At 47.3% G+C, this 21007-nt stretch overlaps 1 protein-coding gene across 1 annotated transcript in view; it reads left to right on the top strand.

Moving 5' to 3' along the window:
* The window catches only part of Cfap251 (cilia and flagella associated protein 251), a 91611-nt gene extending 71843 nt beyond the window's left edge, over positions 1-19768 (top strand). Inside the window, exons 20-22 of the mRNA XM_041648821.1 lie at positions 14766-14994; positions 16468-16569; positions 19071-19768. Coding sequence (XP_041504755.1) covers positions 14766-14994; positions 16468-16569; positions 19071-19180 — 441 coding nt within the window. The 3' untranslated portion in view covers positions 19181-19768. The remainder of the gene's footprint in view (positions 1-14765; positions 14995-16467; positions 16570-19070) is intronic.
* The last annotated feature ends 1239 nt before the right edge of the window (positions 19769-21007 follow it).

Below are 21007 nucleotides of genomic sequence, written 5' to 3'. Positions count from 1 at the left end.
CATCCTCCTAAACGATTCCAGGCTCTGAGATTCAAGGTCTCTCTCCCTTTTCTGTGCAGGGAATAGAACCTGGGATTGACACATGCTAAAGCCAGCACACTAACACTGAGCTTTCTCTCCAGCCCTCAAAGGTTCAAGGCCATCCTCAGCTATGAGGCTAGTCCTAGGCTATCCTGAGCTACATAACACTCTGCCTCAAAAAAAAACCCAAATGAGGAAACATCTCCTTGGGCTGGAGGCGCAGCTCAGTGGTGTGGGTCTCGCCTGGCCGGGGTCCAGGTTCCACCCCAGCACCACCCCCACTGTGCACACCAATGCCTTTGCTCTTGGAGACGGCTGAGGATCCCGTGATCCAGATGTGCCCCACACCAGTGGGCAGGCTCCGTTAGCTGATGCACTCGCTGCCCAGATGTTTCTAATATGTTGTTCTCATGTCGGATTTATAGTGGTTTTAAAGATTTTTTAAAAAGATTTGGAAAGAACCTGTTCAGGGCTTTTACGTTTCTAAACCTGGCTCTTGCCGGAGTTCATGGCACACTGCTTCCTACGTAACTGTGCCCCTACCCCACCCACCAACCCCGATTCCCTGAGAAGTTGTATGGAAAAGTTGGCCTAGCCAGCTTGGGCACACACAAGACTCAGGTGCAAAGCCAAACCAGCCCCTCCCCTCTCCACCCCAAGGCTAGTCAGTATTCATGGTTTTCTTACATCACCATAGCGACCTCTGGACTTGAAGTCAATGCAGTAAGCTGAAGACAAATTTCCCAAGAATACAACCTCCTCCCACAGAGTTTCTAGCCCCACTTTTGTCTACAGAAGGTGCACGTGCAGTGAGCATGCCTCGCCTGGCAGTCTCCTGTGCCTGGTGCTTGCTCCCTGCCCTCCGGCAGCTCCCTTTCCATTTTGCTGACACAGCACCGTTTAATCTGGGTTGGGTTTTGTGGGGAATTAACATCAGTGCAACCTCTTTGTTCCATAAATTTAAGGCTAATCCTGGTAGAAACATATGTGCCCCCAGCAAGCGCCCCAATAGCAGGCACTCAGCAAATGTTAATTGAATGAATGAGTAAATGAGCAAATGGCGCCCAGTGGCCTCATTCAGCCGCAAGGACAGAGGGAAGAGCAGAATCCCTGGCGTTAGTGCTGAATCTCAGAACAAGTACCAAGTTCCCTAACTGCCGGGCAGATTCAGGAGTGGTAGCCTTGTACAGGGGCATTTAGGGAGGAAATTAGTGATTGTTTGACCTTTCAACTGTGTGTACATTTGTGTGTGTGTCCGTGTGTGCCTGTATCTGTGTGTGTGCGTGCGTGTGTGTGTGTGTGCGTGTGTGTGTGCGTGCGTGTGTGTGTGCGTGTGTGTGTGTGTGCGTGCGTGTGTGTGTGTGTGTGTGTGTGTGTGTGCGCACGCACGCCATGGTGTATATGTGGAGGTCAGAGGACAACTTGCTGGAGTTGGTTCTCTCCTTCTACCATGTGGGTCCAAGGAACTGAACCCAAGTTATCAGTCTTGGTGGCAAGCACCATGAACTACTAGGCAATCTCATCAGCCCCAACACATTATATTTTAAGAACGTATCCCGACTGGGTGTGGTGGGCACGTCTTTAATCCCAGCACTTGAGAGGCAAAGGCAAGAGGGTCTCTGCAAGTTCGAGGCCAGTCTGGTCTACAATAATAAATTAATTAATTAATTAATTAATTAATTTTTTGAAAATTGGAATATTATAATGACCAATGATGGGAGATAGGATCAACAAAATAAGGCAGGCCTATACTCAGGAGCTGCTAAAAAGTGAAATTGCTGTGTGGGCTCAGTGGAGCGCCTTGGACGGCATGCAGAAAGCCCTGGTTCCCAGTACCTGCACAGCATAAAATCACGTGCATTCCTGTAACCCCAGCATGCAGGAGGCAGAGGCAGGAGGATAAGAAAGAAATCTAGTGTTGACCTCAGTTACGTAGGCTGAGGCCAGTCTGGAATACATCTTAAACTCTGTCTTGAGGGAGAGCAAGAGCGAGGGTAGGGGCTCTAGATTCTTCGATCACTGCTTGTCTGGCCAAAGCTGGCAGTGCCGGCCTGTCATCCCAACTACTCAGGAGGTTGGGGCAGGAGAATGATAAGTTTAAGGCCTGTCTGGGCAATTTAGTGAGGTCCTGTCTCAAAATGAACTTTCTGGTGTTTCAGTGGTAGAACATTTATCTAGCATATATGAAGGCCCTGAGTTCAATTCCCAATACCATTGAATAATCATAATTACCTTATTTATTACTTGTATATTCATGTGCCTAATCTGAAGGAACAGCTTCCAAGCCATTTCTGGGGGCTGCGAGTTGGGGGGTTAACTCTTCCTGCTTTTTATAGCATTCAGTCTGAGGTCAACTGGGACCTCTGGAATCAACTGAAAGCAGACCGTGGTCTGTCTCCTCCAGAGGACCCAGGCTCTCCCAGTCTCTGCACTCCACGTCACCCCAGGCCCCATGCTCCTATCTTCTTCACTTTGCACACAAACATGAAGCCCACTCCCTCAAGAGAGCTTTCTTGAAATCGCCAGAAAGGGTCACGCTTAACCTCATTCCACAGCTATTTACCTCAAACTGAGTATGACCACCCACCGTGGGACTCCCTGGCCGGTCTCCATCCCACCCGGCTCTCACCTTCTACCCCCTGTCCTAGGGACAGCCTCCTTCTCCTGGGCTCTTCTCAGCCTCTATCTCCAGGGTCTATCTGTGAACAGACTGCTTGCTTACCCGCCGTCCTCTCCCCACACCGGCAGCGTGGTTGTGAAGAGGGAGGGGCTAATACATCTGCTTTCATGCATGTTTTCCTCACCAACCAGCATATAATTGGTATTTCTTTTGTATTCAGAACAAAAACCCAGGAGATGAACACACAGGATCCTCTGAGCACCTTGTGTGCTAATCTGTTAGAACCAGTCCCAGCTGGGGTAGAAACCGCAGCCAATGGTGCAAGCTCACCCATATGGAAGGGGGGAAACTTGAGAAAGTGATCACGCACAGAACTTTTCCTCCACTGATTAAGCCCCCACCACACTTAGTATGCTGGGCCCTGCTCTGAAAAGTAAACATCAGGTTGTTTCCATCCTAAAGTTAAGAGAGATGTTCTAGGGGAAGCCTGACTGGCCAACGGGGCGGGGCCTAGAGAAGGACAGTACCCAGCAAGCATTTAAATAAATAAATCCCGGAATCCCTGAGAGCCTCTGGATAAAGCAGGTGATGGCACTGTAAGGCCAAGTGCAAGGCAGATGGGGGTCTTCCCTCTTGCCCTCTCTGCATGTATCTCGCATCTTGAAGGATGCCCTGTGGGGTTTGGTCCTCTCAGTGGCCTCAGGAAGCATGCAGACCCTTGCTTTATTTGGTCTGCCCATTTTACCGGTGGTAAAAGTGAGGCTTGGAACAGGAAGGAAACTTGTGTTGCCACTCTGCTTCTGAGGGCAGAGCCAGACTTTGAACCACACAGGCTGAGCCCTGACTTGGTGTTCTGTGTTGACACATGTGCCCTGGTACAAAGAAGGAAAGCAATCCCTGCATGTTGCCAGAGTTCTGGGGATTTTTGTTTGTTTGTTTCTGTGTGAGGCAATCACTTGACCGTTGAAGCACACCCTGCCCAGGGCATGTGCCTTTTCTTATATCCCCTCTGCTGGAAGCTTCCACAACAAGCATGCGTCCATCTCTACCAGCTTTGTGGCTATGAAAGACTGGATGGAGCATAGTGATGGTGGGAAAAATATATTTTCTAAAATGCCAGTGTTCTAGAATTGAACAGTTGTGTTGCTTGCTTTTGCTATGGCTCTGCCTTATTGAAGGGGTTACTGTAACATAGCACATACCATACAATGCACCTGCTTTCTGTGTGTGGTTCAGTGATTTGGGGGTTCTTTACAGAGATGTGCAGTCATCAACCCTGTGCAACCCCAGGATGTTATCATCCCCCAAAGAAACCCTACACCGTTATCAGCCACTTTCTGCCCCTCCTCCCCCAGCCCTGGCAACTGCCGATCTGTCTTCCGTCTGTGCACACTTGTCTATTCTTGATTGCATAAAAATAGATCATACAGTATGTGATATGCCTCAGTGCACTCATAAAAATAGATCATACAGTATGTGATATGCCTCACTTAGTGCACTCGGCCTGATGCGTTCAAGATTCATTCAGAATGTAGCATGCATCAGATCTTCATTCTTGTTCTTTTAAGATTTAATTTTTTTATTGGAGACAGGGTCTCACTATGTAGCTCTGGCTGTCCTGGAGTTCACTCTGTAGACCAGGCTGGCCTCAAACTCACAGAGATCCACCTGCCTCTGCCTCCAGAGTGCTGAGATTAAAGGCGCGTGTCACCATGCCTGGCTAATTTTTTATGTTTGATATATGTGTATGTGCTTTGCCTGCATGCCCTCAGAGACAAGAGGTGGGGGTCACATCCCCTGGAACTGGAGTTTTAGGTGATTGTGAGTGTTTTAAATGTGGGCGCTGGGAACTGAACCTGGATCTTCTGCAAGAGCAAGAAATGTTCTTAACTGCTGAGCAATCCTCTAACCACTTATTATTGTTGTTGTTGTTATTATTATTATTATTATTATTAGTTTGTTTTTTGAGACATGTTTTTCTCTATGTAGTCCTGGAACTTGTTCTGCAGATCATGCTGACCTTGAACTCAGAGAGCTACATGCCTCTGCCTCCCAAGTGCTGGGATTAAAGGTGCGTGCCCCTACTGCCTGGCTTCTTATTGTTTTTTAATTACTTGTGTGTCTCTGTGTGGGTTTGTGCACATGAATACAGTTGGTTATAGAGCCCAGAAGAAGGCATTCTGTCCTCTTAAAAAGTGGCAACTGCTTTTTACTGCTGAGCCTTCTCTTCAGCTTCTTTGATGATAGTGGTGATGGTGGTGGTGATGATGGTGATGATGGTGGTGATGGTGATGATGATGGTGGTTCTTTTTTTTAATTCCTTGTATTTATTTCTTTTATTTACCCAAATGAATATTTTGTCTGCATGTATGTATGTGCACCAAGTGCATGCCTGGAGCTTACAGAGGCCAGAAGAGGAGTTAAATCCACTGAAACTAGAATTATGGATAACTATGAGCCACTATATCAGTTATCAGTGCTAGAACCCACACCCTCTGCAAGAGCGGTCAGTGATCCTAAAAGCTGAGCCGTCTTTCTTCTTCTTCTTTTTTTTTTTTTTTAATTTTTGAGACAGGGTTTCTCCGTAGCTTTTGGTTCCTGTCCTGGAACTAGCTCTTGTAGACCAGGCTGGCCTCGAACTCACAGAGATCCGCCTGCCTCTGCCTCCCGAGTGCTGGGATTAAAGGCATGCGCCACCACCGCCCGGCGTGTCTTTCTGATCCCCCTTTATTCCTTTTATTGCTGAATAATATTCTCTTCGGCCCTGTGACTTTGCCACATCTATTTGTCTGTACATGAGTTGCTGAGCATTTAGGTTGTTGCGCTGTTAGAGTGGCGCTATCATGAAGGCCGGAACATTTCCAGCCACATTCCTGTGTGTATAGCTTCCTATTTCTCTCGTGCTTGTACCAAGTAGTGGAACTGCCTTGTCAAGTAGGAGTCTTGTATCTGCCTGTCAGAGGAATTTCTATCCCTGTTATATCGCCACTGGAACCAGCACGCATCTAGGTGCCTGAGTGTCCAGGATTTCTGAGAGTCACGGACACCTAATCAACTCACCCTCATGACTTGGAGGAAAGCTATAGGACTTGGCATTTAGGCAAGAGCACCTCTTTAAAATCTTTATATGCACTCATGCAGGCTATGAAGACTCCACCCACCATTGGTTACCTAGTAGCCGTGCGTGTTGACTGTCGCAATACCACAAGGTAGTTTGTCGCTCTCCTGTTACTGAACATCCCCACAGTGCAGGCATAGGGCTGCTGAGAAGTGGCTAAGCCACCGAAGCCAGAACGTGCTTCTTTTGATGAGAAAGGTAAACGTTCTCTGCTTAATACGGATAGAAGGGGAGGCAGATAGCTTACTGAACATGTGCAGTACCATAGGTTTGATACCTATGATCACAAAACCGTGACAGTAACAACGAAGATAAAAGGACATGCCCTAATATCTATGGTAAAAGCAAATCTTGCACCTGTGGATTTCAAAGAGGACATTGGTGCTTGTGCTGCTGTGTGTCAAAGTGCATAAACTATAGGCATTCTGCATGAAAAGTATCTTGTTAATATTAAAAAGGTGTGGCCACAGGAACCAGGTGTGGTGGCACCTGTTCTCTCCTAGCTTGAAGGTGGAGGCAGAAGGATCAGAAGTTCAAGGTCATCCCCAGCTACCTGTAGAATTTGGCGCTGGCCTGGACTATGGGAGATCTTTTCTGTAAAAGAAAACCAGTGGTTAAAGGGTTAGTACTCTCAGCGGTTTCAGTTCCAGCGTCTGTCGAGGCCTTGGTTGACATGTCCCCAGCATGAGAGGAGGCTGCTCTGGGTTTCAAGAGCAGAGTGGAGGATAAGTAGCAGAGGGGCTCCCGGGAGTCTCCAGACACAGCCGCACAGAGAATCTGCCTGGCTGTGGTTCATCCTCTAGAGCCCACTCCTCTGCCCCAGTGTGGAAACGCTGGAGTGGGCAGCAGGATTAGCTGTGGTGAAGGACTGACTGGCGTATGTCAAGGATGTTCTAAGGAGCTCTGTGCGACAGGAAGAGGGTGTCGGGAACATGGAGAGTCCTCCAGGCCTGTGAGCCTATGACACTCTCACGGAAGGGAACATGCCAGTCACCCAGAACCTTCTTCTGAGAATGAGAATGGGCTCAGTTCAAGTGCATCATGTTCCTCTCCATTTAATAAGGAGCTTATAAAACGTAATTATAAGACATGATTCAAAAGCCCTCAGTGGCTCCTTTGACTGACAGCAGGGATTGCAAACCGAAAGGCCTCCAGGGCTCAGCAGTGGGCTGAGGAAAGTCATCCTGTGGGACGGACTAGGGCCGCCCTGTGTTGTAGGCACTGCAGTAGCAACATCAACAAGGGCGACGTGCTAACATCTAAATGTTTAAAATTATTCTCTGGGTGGTGGCGCACGCCTTTAATCCCAGCACTTGGGAAGCAGAGGCAGGTGGATCTCTGTGAGTTCACGTCTAGCTTGATCTATAGAGCGAGTTCTAGGACAGCTAGGGCTGTTACACAAAGAAATCCTGTCTGGAAAAACAAACAAACAATCAAGAAAATTAAGTAAATAAGTAAATAAACAAAATTATTTGTCAGGTGAGAAATCAAAATGTTCTACCTCCAATAAACCTGAGTCAGTGCTAGAAGCTGAGCCACACAAGTTAGGGCAGGAAATGGTTACTCCAAAAGAAGCTTTTGTGATTTTTTTTTAAAAAAATGGTCTCTTACTAAGTTTCCCTAGCTATCCGGAAACTCACTGTAGAGCAGGCTGGCCTTGAACTCACGGAGATCCATCTGCCTGCCTCTGCCTTCTTGAGTGCTGGGATTAAAAGCGTGCGCCGCCAGGTCTGACTCATTTTTATTTTTAATTGCGTGTGTGCATCTGCATGTGCCAGGTGAATGCAGGTGTCCTCAGAAGTCAAAAGAGGGATCAGAACCTTTGAAGTTGGAGTCACAGGCAGTTGTGAGCTGCCAGACACGCGTTCTAGAAACGGAACAAGACTCTACAAGAGCAGCAAGCACTCTCAACTGAGCCATCTCTCCAGCCTGCTCTTTGCAAATTTTAGAGGATGTCCCTCACAGTCTCCCATACGAAGCCAGGCCGAGGAAGCAGAGTTGAAAGGTGCTCGCTGCACCTTCCCAGGGGAATAGATGCAAACCCCAACAACCAGCTCAGGCACTGCAGCTGCCACCTGTGTTTCTCTGCCGAAAGCCACAGGCCTGGTGTGACTCTTTTCTGCATGAATGCCACTTTGTGACTCCTCCTCCACAGTCAAGAACAGTGGTTCTAAGGACATTACTGAACATGTGCGGTACCACATCCCCAACCCCTGGCTCACTAAGCCGGGATCCCCTTGTTAACAAGCCCTCCAGACCATTACGGTCGGAGCAGTCTGAGAACTCTCGCCAGGTTTCACTACCTCCGCCACATCTCTGATAGCGTGGTTTTAAGTAGTATGACTGACTCTGTGCCCACACTAATGAAATTGGCATCTCTGGGCACAGGGGCTGCCCTCAGAACTAGCAAACTCTCCAGGCTGATGGAATGGCCCACTGCCTGAGGGGATGAGGGGTCAGGGTGAGAACGTCATAGAAGGCCCAGCTGATGACAGAAGAGCATTCTATGTGATCCTCTGGGCCTCCCGAATCTCCAGAGTGGTCCTCTCACCAGAACATACAGAGGCCACTGAGTGCCCACATCCCTCTCCACAGTTCTCCTGAGCACAAATTTCATTTAGACCTGTGGCAAAACCTGTCTGTCTCTGTCACTAATGCCTGCACAGCAGCTCAGGAAGGAACTGTGGGGGTGCCAAGTTGCCAACACTATCATTGTGTGTGTGCATGGTGTGTGCGTGTAAAGGTCGGGGGACAACTTTCTAGATTCAGTCTCTCTCATCAGGGATTGAACTCAGGCAGCCTGTCTTGTGCGGCAAGCCCTTTACCCTCTGAGCCGTCTCACTAGCCCAAGCAGGGGCTCTGAGAGAGGAGGCATAAGTCACCTACTGGGTGGTTGGTGCCGCCAGTGTTGGCTGAGATCTGGGACTCTCTGGGTATGACTAAAGCAGGCATTTCAGCTCCTTTGTCATCACAGTCCCCTACCTTGGAATCGAATTAAATCATATATTCCATCGGTAATGTATATGTATTATAATTTATATACTTATTACTTATAAATTTGATCATATGTCATTAACATAGAATTACAACTTATATTGTAATTACATGAATTCTAATTAGTAAGCACATAGAAAATCTAATAATCACAGTGTAATTACTGTCTGTTCAGTCCCTACCCTGTGCAGACACTTTACTTATATGCTTCAAAACAACCCAGCACAGGCTGGGCATGTAGCTAAGATGGCAGAGCGCTCACCTAACCTGCAGGAAGGCCTGGATGTGATGCCCTGTGCCACACAAACCAGGCCTGCAGACACCTGCCTCTAAGGTCGAAGCTCAAGGTCCTGCTCAGCTGCATAGTAAGACTGAGGCCAACTCGGACTGCATGAGACCGTGTCTCAAAAAACCCCACAAGAATAAAACCCAGACTAAACAACGCATAAACCGCCCAGTGTGTGTGTGTTGTGCTTTGCTTACTCTCTGAAGACAAGAAAGTTGGACATAAGTAACGCACTCAAGATTCCCGTACACAGAAAGTGGCAGTGTTGGTATTTGGAGATGGATCTGCTCTCTGAAATTGTCACTTAACTTTACTCTCTACCAAGTAAATAGTGGTGTTGTATGTACCTTAACAGTATTAAAGTCATTAAAATTTTTTGCATTTTATCATTTAAAAATGTTTGTGTATATGAGTGTTTTACATGCATATGTATTCATATACCTCCTGCGTGTCTGGTGCCCACAGAGGCCAGAAAAGGGCATTAGATCCCCTGGCACTGGAGTTACGGTCTGCTATGAGCTATGTGGGTGGTGGGAATCAAACCCCCATCCTCTGCAAGAGCAGCCAGTGCTCTTAGCCACTGAGATATCTCAGCACCAATAGTATTAAAATTGGAACTGGAAAGGTGGCTCAGAGGCTAAGATCTTACTACAGTGAAGAGTTACTGATCTTGGGGCTGGAGAGATGGCTTAGTGGTTAAGTGCACTGACCCTGGTTCAAGTCCCAGCACCCACATGGCAGCTCACAGTCATCAGAAACTGCAGTTTCAGGGGGTCTGACACCCCCTTCCGGTCCTCACAGTCACCAGTCATATACATGGCGCACATGCATAACATAATGCAAGCAACCATTCATGCACATAAACTAACAATAAATAAATCTTCATAATGATTGAAATTAAAGGTTTCTCTTCAGATAGTACTCATCTTTTGCCTTGTATTATTCATATAGCACAACATATTAATATGCTCTTTTTAATATGCATAAAAAATCCTATATAATCTGTGCATATTTAATAGTGCGCAGCCATGCCAACTGCAAACCCGGTAAACGCTAAAGGAAGCAGTGTCCTCGCACCCAGTGCACACAGTTTCAGTTACAGCTCCTCATAACCAATAATGCTATTCCCCAAGAGCTCAGGCTGCCAGCATCTAGCAGTTCCGCTTCACACGCCGGGAAAGTGGTCGCACCTTCTTCCCTCCAACATTGACACATGGATCTAGGCGGCAACATTCCACAGGGGAAGAATGAAAACGGAGTCCCCAGCAGGCTGCAACTGTGCCGGCAACAGCTTGAGAGCAACAGGTTGTAAACGATCTCGTTTTCTTCTAAGTACCCTTACAGTGAAAGTAAATAACCCTGCTTTAGAGACGCGCGTGCTCCCGCAACAAAGCCGAGTGAGCCAGCGGGGTGGCAGGAGATGGAAAAGTTTCGGTAGTGTTTCCACGAAACCAGGCAGCTCAGGAAAGTAGCACGTGGAGGAATGGACAGGTGCCCATGATTTTATCCTTTAGTTTCTTGGTGACTTTAAAAGTAATTTAAAAAGTTATGAGTAACTGGCTGGAGGCAATTGAATCGCAAGCTAGGTCAGCAAAAATAAAAATTAAGTCAGACCATGGTGGTCTGTGTCTTTAATCTTAGCACTCTGGTGTCAGAGGCAGGTGGATCTCTGAGGGTTTTGGGTCAGCCTGGTCTACCTAGTGAATCCTGGGCAAGTCAGGGCTACTCAGTGAGGCCCTGTCTCAAATAGAATAATAAAAAATAAAATTTAAGGCTAAAAACAGCAAAACGTCTGTGGCTGGCAAGATGGCTCAGTGGGTAGAGGTGTTCAGTCACAAGCCCGATGATATAAGTTCAATATCCAAGATCCATATGGTAGAAGCAGGAATTTAGCACCAGCAAGTTGTCTCTGGAGCCTCCATAGATGCATCACGGGGTACGTGTGTGTGTGTGTGTGTGTGTGTGTGTGTGTGTGTGTGTACACGCGTGCGCATGTGCACAGAGGCCAGGAGAGGGTGCTGGGTCTGGAATGACAGGGTGTGAGCCACCAATCATAGATGCTGCAACCAAACTCAGGTCCCCTGCAAGAGCAGCAAGCAGTCTTAACCTCTGAGCCACCTTGCCGGCCTCTTTCCATGCTCTAAATCCCTTTCTGTGAACTGTCTGCCCCTACGCAGGAGCCACCCCATGTTGGTGGCTATAGGACGGCAGTGAGTTTTCAAACTGAGCAGCGGGGAGTGTGCATCCTTAAGCAGAGTCTACTTCATCCCTACAATTTTGTCTCTTCTTTTTTCTACTATTTTGTCGATTCTTGCAGTATTAATTTCAGAATCAGCTTGTCACTTTTCACAATAACAAAAGAAGCTGGCTGGGGTCTCTGGTGCTGCTGAGGGTGGACTCAAGGTCTGGGACATGCTAGACAAGTGACCGATCGTCACCTGGAGTGCAGTCACCTGACACCATTGGGTCTTCCAGGTGCCGAGTAAGGGAATCCTTCCCTTAATTTAATGTCAACATTATTTTATAGTTTTTAGAGCTTAAGCCGTTTTTGTTAAAATTATTCCTAAGTATTTATTGAATTTGATGCTACTAGAAATAAAATCATTGGGCTGGTGAGATGGCTCCACAGATAAATGTCAAACCCACATGGTGTCCTCTGTTCTTCACATGTGCCCTGTGCCACACACGTGCCATATATTACAACACACACACGTGCCATACATTACAACACACACACGTGCCATACATTACAACACACACACGTGCCATACATTACAACACACACACGTGCCATACATTACAACACACACACGTGCCACACATTACAACACACACATGTGCCATACATTACAACACACATGTGCCACACATTACAACACACACATGTGCCATACATTACAACACACACACGTGCCATACATTACAACACACACGTGCCACACATTACAACACATACATGTGCCATACATTACAACACACACATGTGCCATACATTACAACACACACACGTGCCACACATTACAACACACATGTGCCATACGTTACAACACACAACACACTCATGCATACATTACAACACACACGTGCCATACATTACAGCACACACATGTGCCATACATTACAACACACACGTGCCATACATTACAACACACACGTGCCATACATTACAACACACACATGTGCCATACATTACAACACACACATGTGCCATACATTACAACACACACGTGCCATACATTACAACACACACATGTGCCATACATTACAACACACACACGTGCCATACATTACAACACACACATGTGCCATACATTACAACACACACATGTGCCACACATTACAACACACACGTGCCACACATTACAACACACACATGTGCCATACATTACAACACACACATGTGCCATACATTACAACACACACATGTGCCATACATTACAACACACACATGTGCCATACATTACAACACACAACACACTCATGCATACATTTAAAAAAGAAATGGAATTATTTTCTCTTTTTTTTCTTTCTTTGTTTTTTTGTTTTTGGAGACAGGGTTTCTCTGTGTAGTCCTAGCTGTCCTGGACTCGCTCTGTAGACTATGCTGGCCTCAAACTCACTGAAATCAGCCTGCCACTGCCTCCCCAGTGCTGGGATTAAAGGCCTGCACCACCATGGCCCAGCAGAATTATTTTCTTAATCTTCACTGTGTTCATTGTATAAAAATACAATTGATTTTCATATATTGAACCTTTTATGTTATGTGAGTGTTTTACCTTCGTGTGTGTGTGCACCATGTGTATGCAGTGCCTGCTAAGGTCAGAAGAGGGCGTCAGAACTGGAGTTACAGATGGTAACAAGCTGCCACGTGGGTGCTGGGGAACAAACCTGGGTCCTCTGCAAGAGCAGCCACTGTTCTTAACTGCTGAGACATCTCTCCAGCTCTGATTTTTCCCATATTGATACATATTGATATCATACCCTGAAATATCACTGACACTTTTTATCAGTTCTAATAGGGTTTAGTGAATTTCTTAGAATTCTTTCCTTTTCCTTTCTTTCTTTCTTTTTCTTTTTTTTTTTTTTTTTTTTTTTTGAGACAAGGTCTCATTATGTAGCTCTGGCTGACCTGAAACCAGCTGTGCAGACCAGGCTGGCCTTGAACTTAGAGGTCCACCTGCCTCTGTTTCTGCCTCCTGAGTGCTGTAATTAAAGGCTTGTGTCACCACAGCTGGCTGTATACCAAATTTTTTTTTTTTTTTTTGGTTTTTCGAGACAGGGTTTCTCTGTGGTTTTTGGAGCCTGTCCTGGAACTAGCTCTTGTAGACCAGGCTGGTCTCGAACTCACAGAGATCCGCCTGCCTCTGCCTTCCGAGTGCTGGGATTAAAGTGTATACCAAATTTAAAAAAAGAAATTTACTAGGGCATAAGTCACATATTTGAGTTTCTCATTGAAGTACTCATTTAGCCAAGCTTAGTTTTAAATCTTTGTAGATTCTATCTTCATGGTTTGGGAAGTACTCTTTCGTTTATTGAAACAGCATCTCGCTATCTAGCCCTGGCTAGCTTAGAACTTGCAATGTGGGCACAGATTGGTCTGGAACTTACGGCAGTATCACTGTTTCCTGACCACAGAGAAACAGGTGTGTACCACCAACCCTGGGTAGATCCTGCCCTTAAAACAAACTGACACATATCTCTCAGGAGAGGAAGTGGTTGAGCTACTGTGTGATTCTCAGGGTGGAAAGAGACATAACTCTCCATGGTATGGACAGTGTGACATCATCAGCGCAGGACGGAGTGCCACAGATGAGGTGGCTTAAAAACAATAGGAATTAGGGACTGGAAAGACGGCTCAGAGGCTGAGTGCTCGCCTGCCCGCCTCCTCTCCTTGGTTCCTGCACCCACACATCAGGTAGTCTCACAACCACCTGGGACTCCAGCTCCATGCCCTCTTCTGGCCAACACAGGTACCTGAACTCACATGTGTGTGCACAGAGTGTGTATACATGCATGGTCATAGTTTTAAAAAGTAAGTCTTCGGGCTGGAGAGATGGCTCAGTGGTTAAGAGCATTGCCTGCTCTTCCAAAGGTCCTGAGTTCAATTCCCGGCAACGACATGGTGGCTCACAACCATCTGGAATGAGGTCTGGTGCCCTCTTCTGGCCTGCAGACATACACACAGACAGAATATTGTATACATAATAAATAAATAAATAAATATAAAAAAATCCTTGATTACATTAAAATAAAAGTAAGTCTTCAAACAAATTATTTATTAGTTTATTCTATTTCGATGCTAAAGACCGAGTCCAGGGCTGAGAATGTGCTAACACAATAGTTTTAGCCTCTGCTAGCTTCTACAGTCAGTACCATCGGTGCCGCATGCTCCCTGTGACAGCTGCTGAGGTGACTCCTTTGGGCTCCTCCTATATTCTGACACATTTTGTTTCCTGACCATGAGGAAACAGGTGTGAATGGGACCACTCTGTGCTCAGCTCCGAGCCGTAATGGTGCAGCAGTGGACATACTGGATTGGAAGGCACCTACTCCAGCATGACCTCGTTTCTAATAAGGTCCCCAAGGTTGGGACTTCAGCATCCTTCAAGGTTGGGACATCACGCAACCCACAGACTCATGCTCTTCTCCAGCTTTCCCGGGTGGCATAAACAAGTACCTTTTGTGTTGACCACAGTCTTTGCTTCGTTTCCTGGTCTCTTCTCTAGATTGAGGACATGCTTAACGAGATCAAGTTTAGCGAGTACGTGGACACAGGGAAGCTGATTGACAAAATCAACCTGCCGGATTTCCTCAAGGTTTATCTTAATCATAGGCCACCTTACGGTAACACCATGGTCGGCATCCGGAAGAGCTTTAACATACTGGGTTTCACCAATTCCCAAGGGAAAAAGGTTATTCGCAGAGAGGACTTCCTGAACTTGCTCCTCACTAAAGGTAACGTGTGGTAGCATCCTCGAGCCTTTCCCAGCAGAGGAGGCCTCGTTAGGGCAGGCAGACACATGGGGTCCCCATCTGTCATGACAAACAGCCGTGGGACAGGGTCACCTTGTAGTGTCTTGCATATCTGACAAGTGTGGGTTAATGAGAAGGTCCCTGACCTAGAAATGGGGACCATGTGACTCATGGGCCAGCAAGATGACACAGTAGGTAAAAGTGTTTGCCGCAGAACCCGATGACCTGAGTTCAACTCCCAGAACTCACATGGTGGAAAACGTTGTACTCTGACCTCCAAGCACTGGCCATGGCACATGCCCCCATCTCTACCCACAAAATAAATAAAAATGCAAAAAAAAAACTTAAAGAAAAATGTGCTTCCCTCTCAACTTTCCAAGACTTCTAGTCTCAGCATGCTCACATGTGCTTTTTGTTGTTTTGTAGCCCAGGCTAGCCTTGAGTTGTTTTTTTTTGTAGCCCAGGCTAGCCTCTCCATCCTCCTGCCTCAACCTCCATAGTCCTGGGATTGGAGACATATACCGCTACACCCAGTTTGACTTGTAAAATGGGGAGGTATTTGCCAGTTTAGCAATCTCCTTGGGCTAGAATACGGTCAGGATGGGTTTGGGATGTCAAACTACACTACAGTGAACGTCTATTTCTACCTGCTATGTGAGGGCCATCTTGTACTGTCTTGCACCTCTGACAAATGGGATTTTTTATCGCAGCCAACCTAGGATGGCTCTGAGCAGAGGAAGTCTGAAATAAGGCAGAGCCCAGCCTTCATTGCCTTGCCTCTTCCTACAAGCCCCAGCATCTCCCAGCTCTGCAATGCCATATAAGGGTGTATCGTGACAGAATAGGACTCTTTCTATCTCAAGAAATGGCAGAGTACATCTCTTTAAGCTCTCTGTGCCAGCGAGATGACTCAGCGGATAATGTGCTGACTGCTAAGACTGGGGACCCGAGTTCAATCTCTAAGACCCAGAGTGGCAGGAGAGAACCGAAACTGTCCTCTGACCTCCAAACATACACCACGTTGGTATACACAGCATGCGTGCGCGCACACACGCATATACACAAATAAATAAACAAATGTAAAATTAAAAAAGAACTCTAACCAGAGGGGTGGCGCACAACTGAAATCCCAGCACTTGGGAAGCAGAGGCGGGAAGAAGGAAAGGACCGAAGGCGTAGCTCATTTGTAGAGTACTTGCCTAGCGAGCTCAAAGCCTGGGTTGGATCTCCAGTACCACATAAACCAGATCTGGTGGCCCCAATCTGGAATCCCAGCACTTGGGAGGTGGAGGCAAGATCAGGAGTTCAAAGATAAAGTTTGAGGCAAGGCCAAGGAGACCCAGGATACAGGAGACCCAGCCTCAAAACAACAGACAAAAGGATCTCATAGTTGTCGACCCTGATGTGAGATGGAGCCCCAGAGTTAACTAGACCTCTTTGATCCCCCATGCCCAGGCGAGCACATGACAGAGGAGGAGATGTATGACTGCTTCGCGACACTGTTTGGCCTGAATCCTGAGGGGTGGAAATCCGAGCCTGCAGCCACCCCTGTCAAAGGTACTTGGCCTTTGTCTGGGCTTGTAGCCACCACTCACTAATTTGTTATAGACTTAAGGGCATTTGTTCCTCCCAACTGGTACAAACCACTCTCCTTAAGACCCTGCACGCAACAGTCAGTCTGCTGGGAATCCTGTGACTAGGCGATGGCAGAGAAGTGAGCCTTGGCTGCATCTACTGGATGAGAGCTTTCACTCCGCTCTGCTTGTCCTGTGGTGTTTTCCGGGTTTTCTGGCCTTGTTCCCTCCCTCCCTCTCTCCTTCCCTCCCTCCTCCTCCTCCTCCTCCTCCTTCTTCTTCCTCTCTCTTCCTCCCTCCCTCCCTCCCTCCCTCTCTCCTCCCCTCCCTCCCTCCTCCTCCTCCTCCTCCTCCTCCTCCTTCTTCCTCTCTCTCTCTCTCTCTCTCTCTCTCTCTCTCTCTCTCTCTCTCTCTCAGACAAGGTTTCTCTCTGTGTAGCCCTTGCTGTCCTTGAACTCACTAAATAGTCTACACTTGCCTGCCCTGACTCCTGCTGGGATTAAAGGTGTGTGCCACCATCGCCCAGCCCTCTTTCCTTTCTTTTTTACACACTGGGTTCATCTTTCTGGCTTGGGTGGGTGAACATAAGCCACTCCTGGGTAGGCCATACAAACTCAACTCCAAGCTACTAGGACTTTAAAGCTCTATTTCTCTTTCTTTGTTTTTTTAATTTATTACTTTTATTTTATGTGCATTGGTGTCTTGCCTGCATGTGTCTGTGTGAGGGTGTCAGATCCCCTGGAGCTGGAGCTACAGACAGTTGTGAGAGCTGGGAATTGAACCCAGGTCCTTTGGTGCTCTTAACCACTGAGCTATTTCTCCAGTCCATTTCTTTCTTCTCTTTCTCTAGTGTTTGGTTTTCTTTCTTTTTCTTTTTCTTTCTTTTTTTTTTTTTTTCTGAGCTAGAGTCTCATTATGTAGTCTTGGTTGGCCTGGAACTCACTATGTAGCCAAAGCTGGCTTCAAGCTTACAGAGATCCACCTGCTGCCACCCGAGTGCTGTAAAAGGATGTGCAACCATGCCTGGCTTTCTTTTTTTTTTTTTTAAATTTGTGAGTGGTCTCTTTATGTATCCTGGGCTAGCCCTGGACTCCTGATCCTCCTGTCTTCGCCTTCTAAGTGCCAGGATTACAGGTGTGCACCATATCCAACTCTAAGTTCTTTTTCTTAAACATTTTCTTTTATGTCTTTTTATATTCTGTGTGTGTGTATTTGTGTGTGTGTATTTGTGTGTATGTGTATTTGTGTGTGTGTGTATTTGTGGGGGGGGTGCGCGTACACACGTGTTTATGTTCTCTCCTTCCACCGTGTAGGTCCTGATGATAGAACTCAGGCCTTCAGACTCGGTGACAAGGAATTCCACCCGCTGAGCCACCTCACCCACCCGTCTAGTTCTTTTTCTTGCATGTGTACATGAATCTGATGTGCAGATGTGTTTTCTTGTTTGCATGTGTGTGAATAGTTATGCATGCATATGTGTCTTTATGAGTGTGGAGGCCGGAAGTGAACATCATGTGTCTTCCCTGATCATTTTCTACTATATTCATGAAGACAGGGGTTCTCACAACTCCCCATCTGTCTGCCTGGCGCTAGCTGTAAGAGGCCTCTCCATCGATGGGCGTCTGCATGGGTTCTGGGAATCTGAGCTCGATCCTCACTTGTCTGGAGAGCACTGTATCCTTCATGTCGTCTCCCCACCAGCTTCGAGTTCCCCAAGGTCATGCTAGCCTTGGGGTGTGCTTGATGGTAGGGGCTTTCCTCACATGCCCAAAGCCCTGGATTCCGCCCCCAGTATCAAATGAATGAAAACTCCTCTTCCTCTTCTCGCTGTACCCCAAGAATGTCCCTCCTCTGCTTCTTCTCAGCAGTTGCCACTCCCAGGTGTCCCTGGTGTGACTGTACTCTCAGGAAGAGCCAATTCACACCGCTCTTCCGGGCCCTCTCCAGCTGGCAAAGTCTCTACCCACAAGCCCAGGGTAGTTGGCGGTCAGTCCACAGCTCCTGAGACTACGGACACAGACTCCTGGCCTGTCTCCCCACCACCATTTCCTTTTATTGTCTAAGCAGGTTTGCCAGGACCTTGGTTAACAGGGCTCTCCTCCTCAGTAAACTGGTTCCAAGGGGTCAAAAGTGACCCTTAGCTCAAAATACTACCTACTTCTCACACACACACACCTTTTTTCTTTCTTTTCAAGGGTTTTATTTTATGGGTATGGGTGTTTTGCTTGTGTGTATGACTGATGCCCAGAGAGGCCAAAAGACAGAGCAGGATTGGAGTTACAGATGGTTTTGAGCCACTATATGGATGCTGGGAATCCACCCAGGGTCCTCTGGAAGAGCAGTCAGTGCTGTTAACTGCCAAGCCACCTCTCCAGCCAGCCTCCCACTTTGGCTTAGCGTCATTCCCTTGGGTTTTAGAACTCCCTCTTGTTAGGAGCTTTATCCCTGAAAAAGGCATTTTGTCTTCTTTTCTTGCCTGTCTAGATTCAGAAATCTGCCTTGAAGAAGAACTTCCAGAAGAAATCACCCCAGAAATATTCGCGACTGAAATTCTTGGCTTAACCATTTCCGAGGCTTCCGGACTGTTGAATTAGTGAAGTCCCTGGGAATGCTGGAGGCACAAAGCACTCCAGGTGCTCGCACACGCACTCACACGTGCCTTTTCCAAGGGGTGTTCCTTTTCTGTACACGCCTGCCCCACCCTAATCTTCAGAGCATTTAGACATTAAAAGCCACTTTCTCTTAAGACAATGGAATTCACACAGTTGGACATTGCACTGTCTGTGAAAGAGAAGAGTGGGTGAAGGTGAGAACAGCCTGACTGGGGGTGGGGGTCTCAGCCAGTAGCGGGCCTTCCTCATGGCGTGTATGCTGTTTCATGGAAGTCTTACCCGCTCACGCCCTTCCTTTGGAGCACTGTCTGTACTGCTGGCCTCTGTGGCTGGGAGGAGGAGTTCTGGGCTCCTGGGAGTAGCAGACTATTTTCTCTCTCAGCAGAATACCCAAGCAGTTGTGCGTGGCCGTTCCAATGAGCATCACTGGCCATGCTTAACTCTGGTGGCAACTGCCAAAAAAAAAAAAAAAAAAGCAGAAGCAACGTGAGTCCCATGGACTGCACCTGGGCCAGAAGCCCCATAGCCCTGCCCCTTCATGTTATAACTGCTTCACCACCTCACCCTCTGCTGGGCTGCAGGGCACTTGATGGGCAAGATCAGGGGCTTAAGTGATGTTTTGTTTCCTGCATGCTGGCATAATAAGAGAGTGTTATGACCTGCCCTTCGAGTTTTCCCTCAGTTCAAAGGTCGAATTCCAGCAAGTGTCCCTGTGTTACCTGTATCTGCCTACCCCACCAGGGCCTTCTCAGATGTCATCATTAAGAGACGTTTCTCTTTGAGGGGAGGTAAACATTTTTAAAATTCTTTATTCTTATTTTATGTGTGCTGGTGTTTTGCCTCCATGTATGTCTGTGTGAGTGTCAGATCCCCTGGCACTGGAGCTACAGACAGGTGTGAGCTGCCTTGTGGGAGCTAGAAACGGAACCCACAGACAGTGCGTTTAACCACCGAGCCATATCTCCAGCCCGGAGGGACGATTCTGATCCTTTTAGAGCCTTTTTCCTACGGAGCAGGAGAGACCCAGCATCACACTGCATCTCTACACATGCACCCAGCCCTCCTCAGGGTGCAGCTGCAAGTTTGTCACACTGAGAGTCTTTGGAATAGTCTGGAATGAGGAACAGAACCATCTATACCCCAAACCAGGCTGTGTCATGGCGACCTTGGGGCAGGCCGCAGGAGTCAGCAGGCACCTGATTGTCGGAGCGGAGCCTGTCACCAGGGCTTTGCAACCGGGTTTATGTTTTGTTCTTTTTTTTTAAAAAAAATCATGGAAAAAAAACACAAGCTTTATGAATCGATTTTGTAACTGCTCAGGGCCTAGGAGATAGATTACCAGGCTAGTTAAAAAGTTCCTGGGGACATTTTAGGGAACAGGAAACTGGCAAATAACTTGTTCTCATAAAAACAAAAACCTGGAATTGAGCGCAGCTTGGACACCAGGCAGGACTTGCCTTTATCCAATCTGGCACCTTTAAATTTTGCAGTTCCTGACTACAGATATTGCAATGGTTGTCATGAGCAAAATTGTCAGGGCCACTTGAACCCACCAGGGCTGGTGTCACCGTCAAACGCAAGTTGGGACGATCTCACCATGCTTATCCAGCCATAGAGAAGGAAGGCCAAGGTCCTGGCTATGGACAGTCCTCCAGGAAGGCCAAAATAGCCAGGGACAGCGAAGTTAGTCACAGTGCCCCACTCTTCCCATCCCAACATGGTCAGGGGACCCTTCTACCTGGGACACTTCCAGCAGGTGACTTGAATGCGTTGTCTCTCGGTATATTTGACCAAGGCAGAGTCAGTGAG

Source organism: Microtus oregoni, unplaced genomic scaffold (genome assembly GCF_018167655.1).
Source record: "Microtus oregoni isolate MIOR12 unplaced genomic scaffold, Mior012 000003F_ref0000135, whole genome shotgun sequence".
NCBI classification, from domain to species: Eukaryota; Metazoa; Chordata; class Mammalia; order Rodentia; family Cricetidae; genus Microtus; species Microtus oregoni.
Note: the sequence above shows the minus strand (reverse complement) of the source record. Positions and strands in the feature narration are given on the sequence as shown.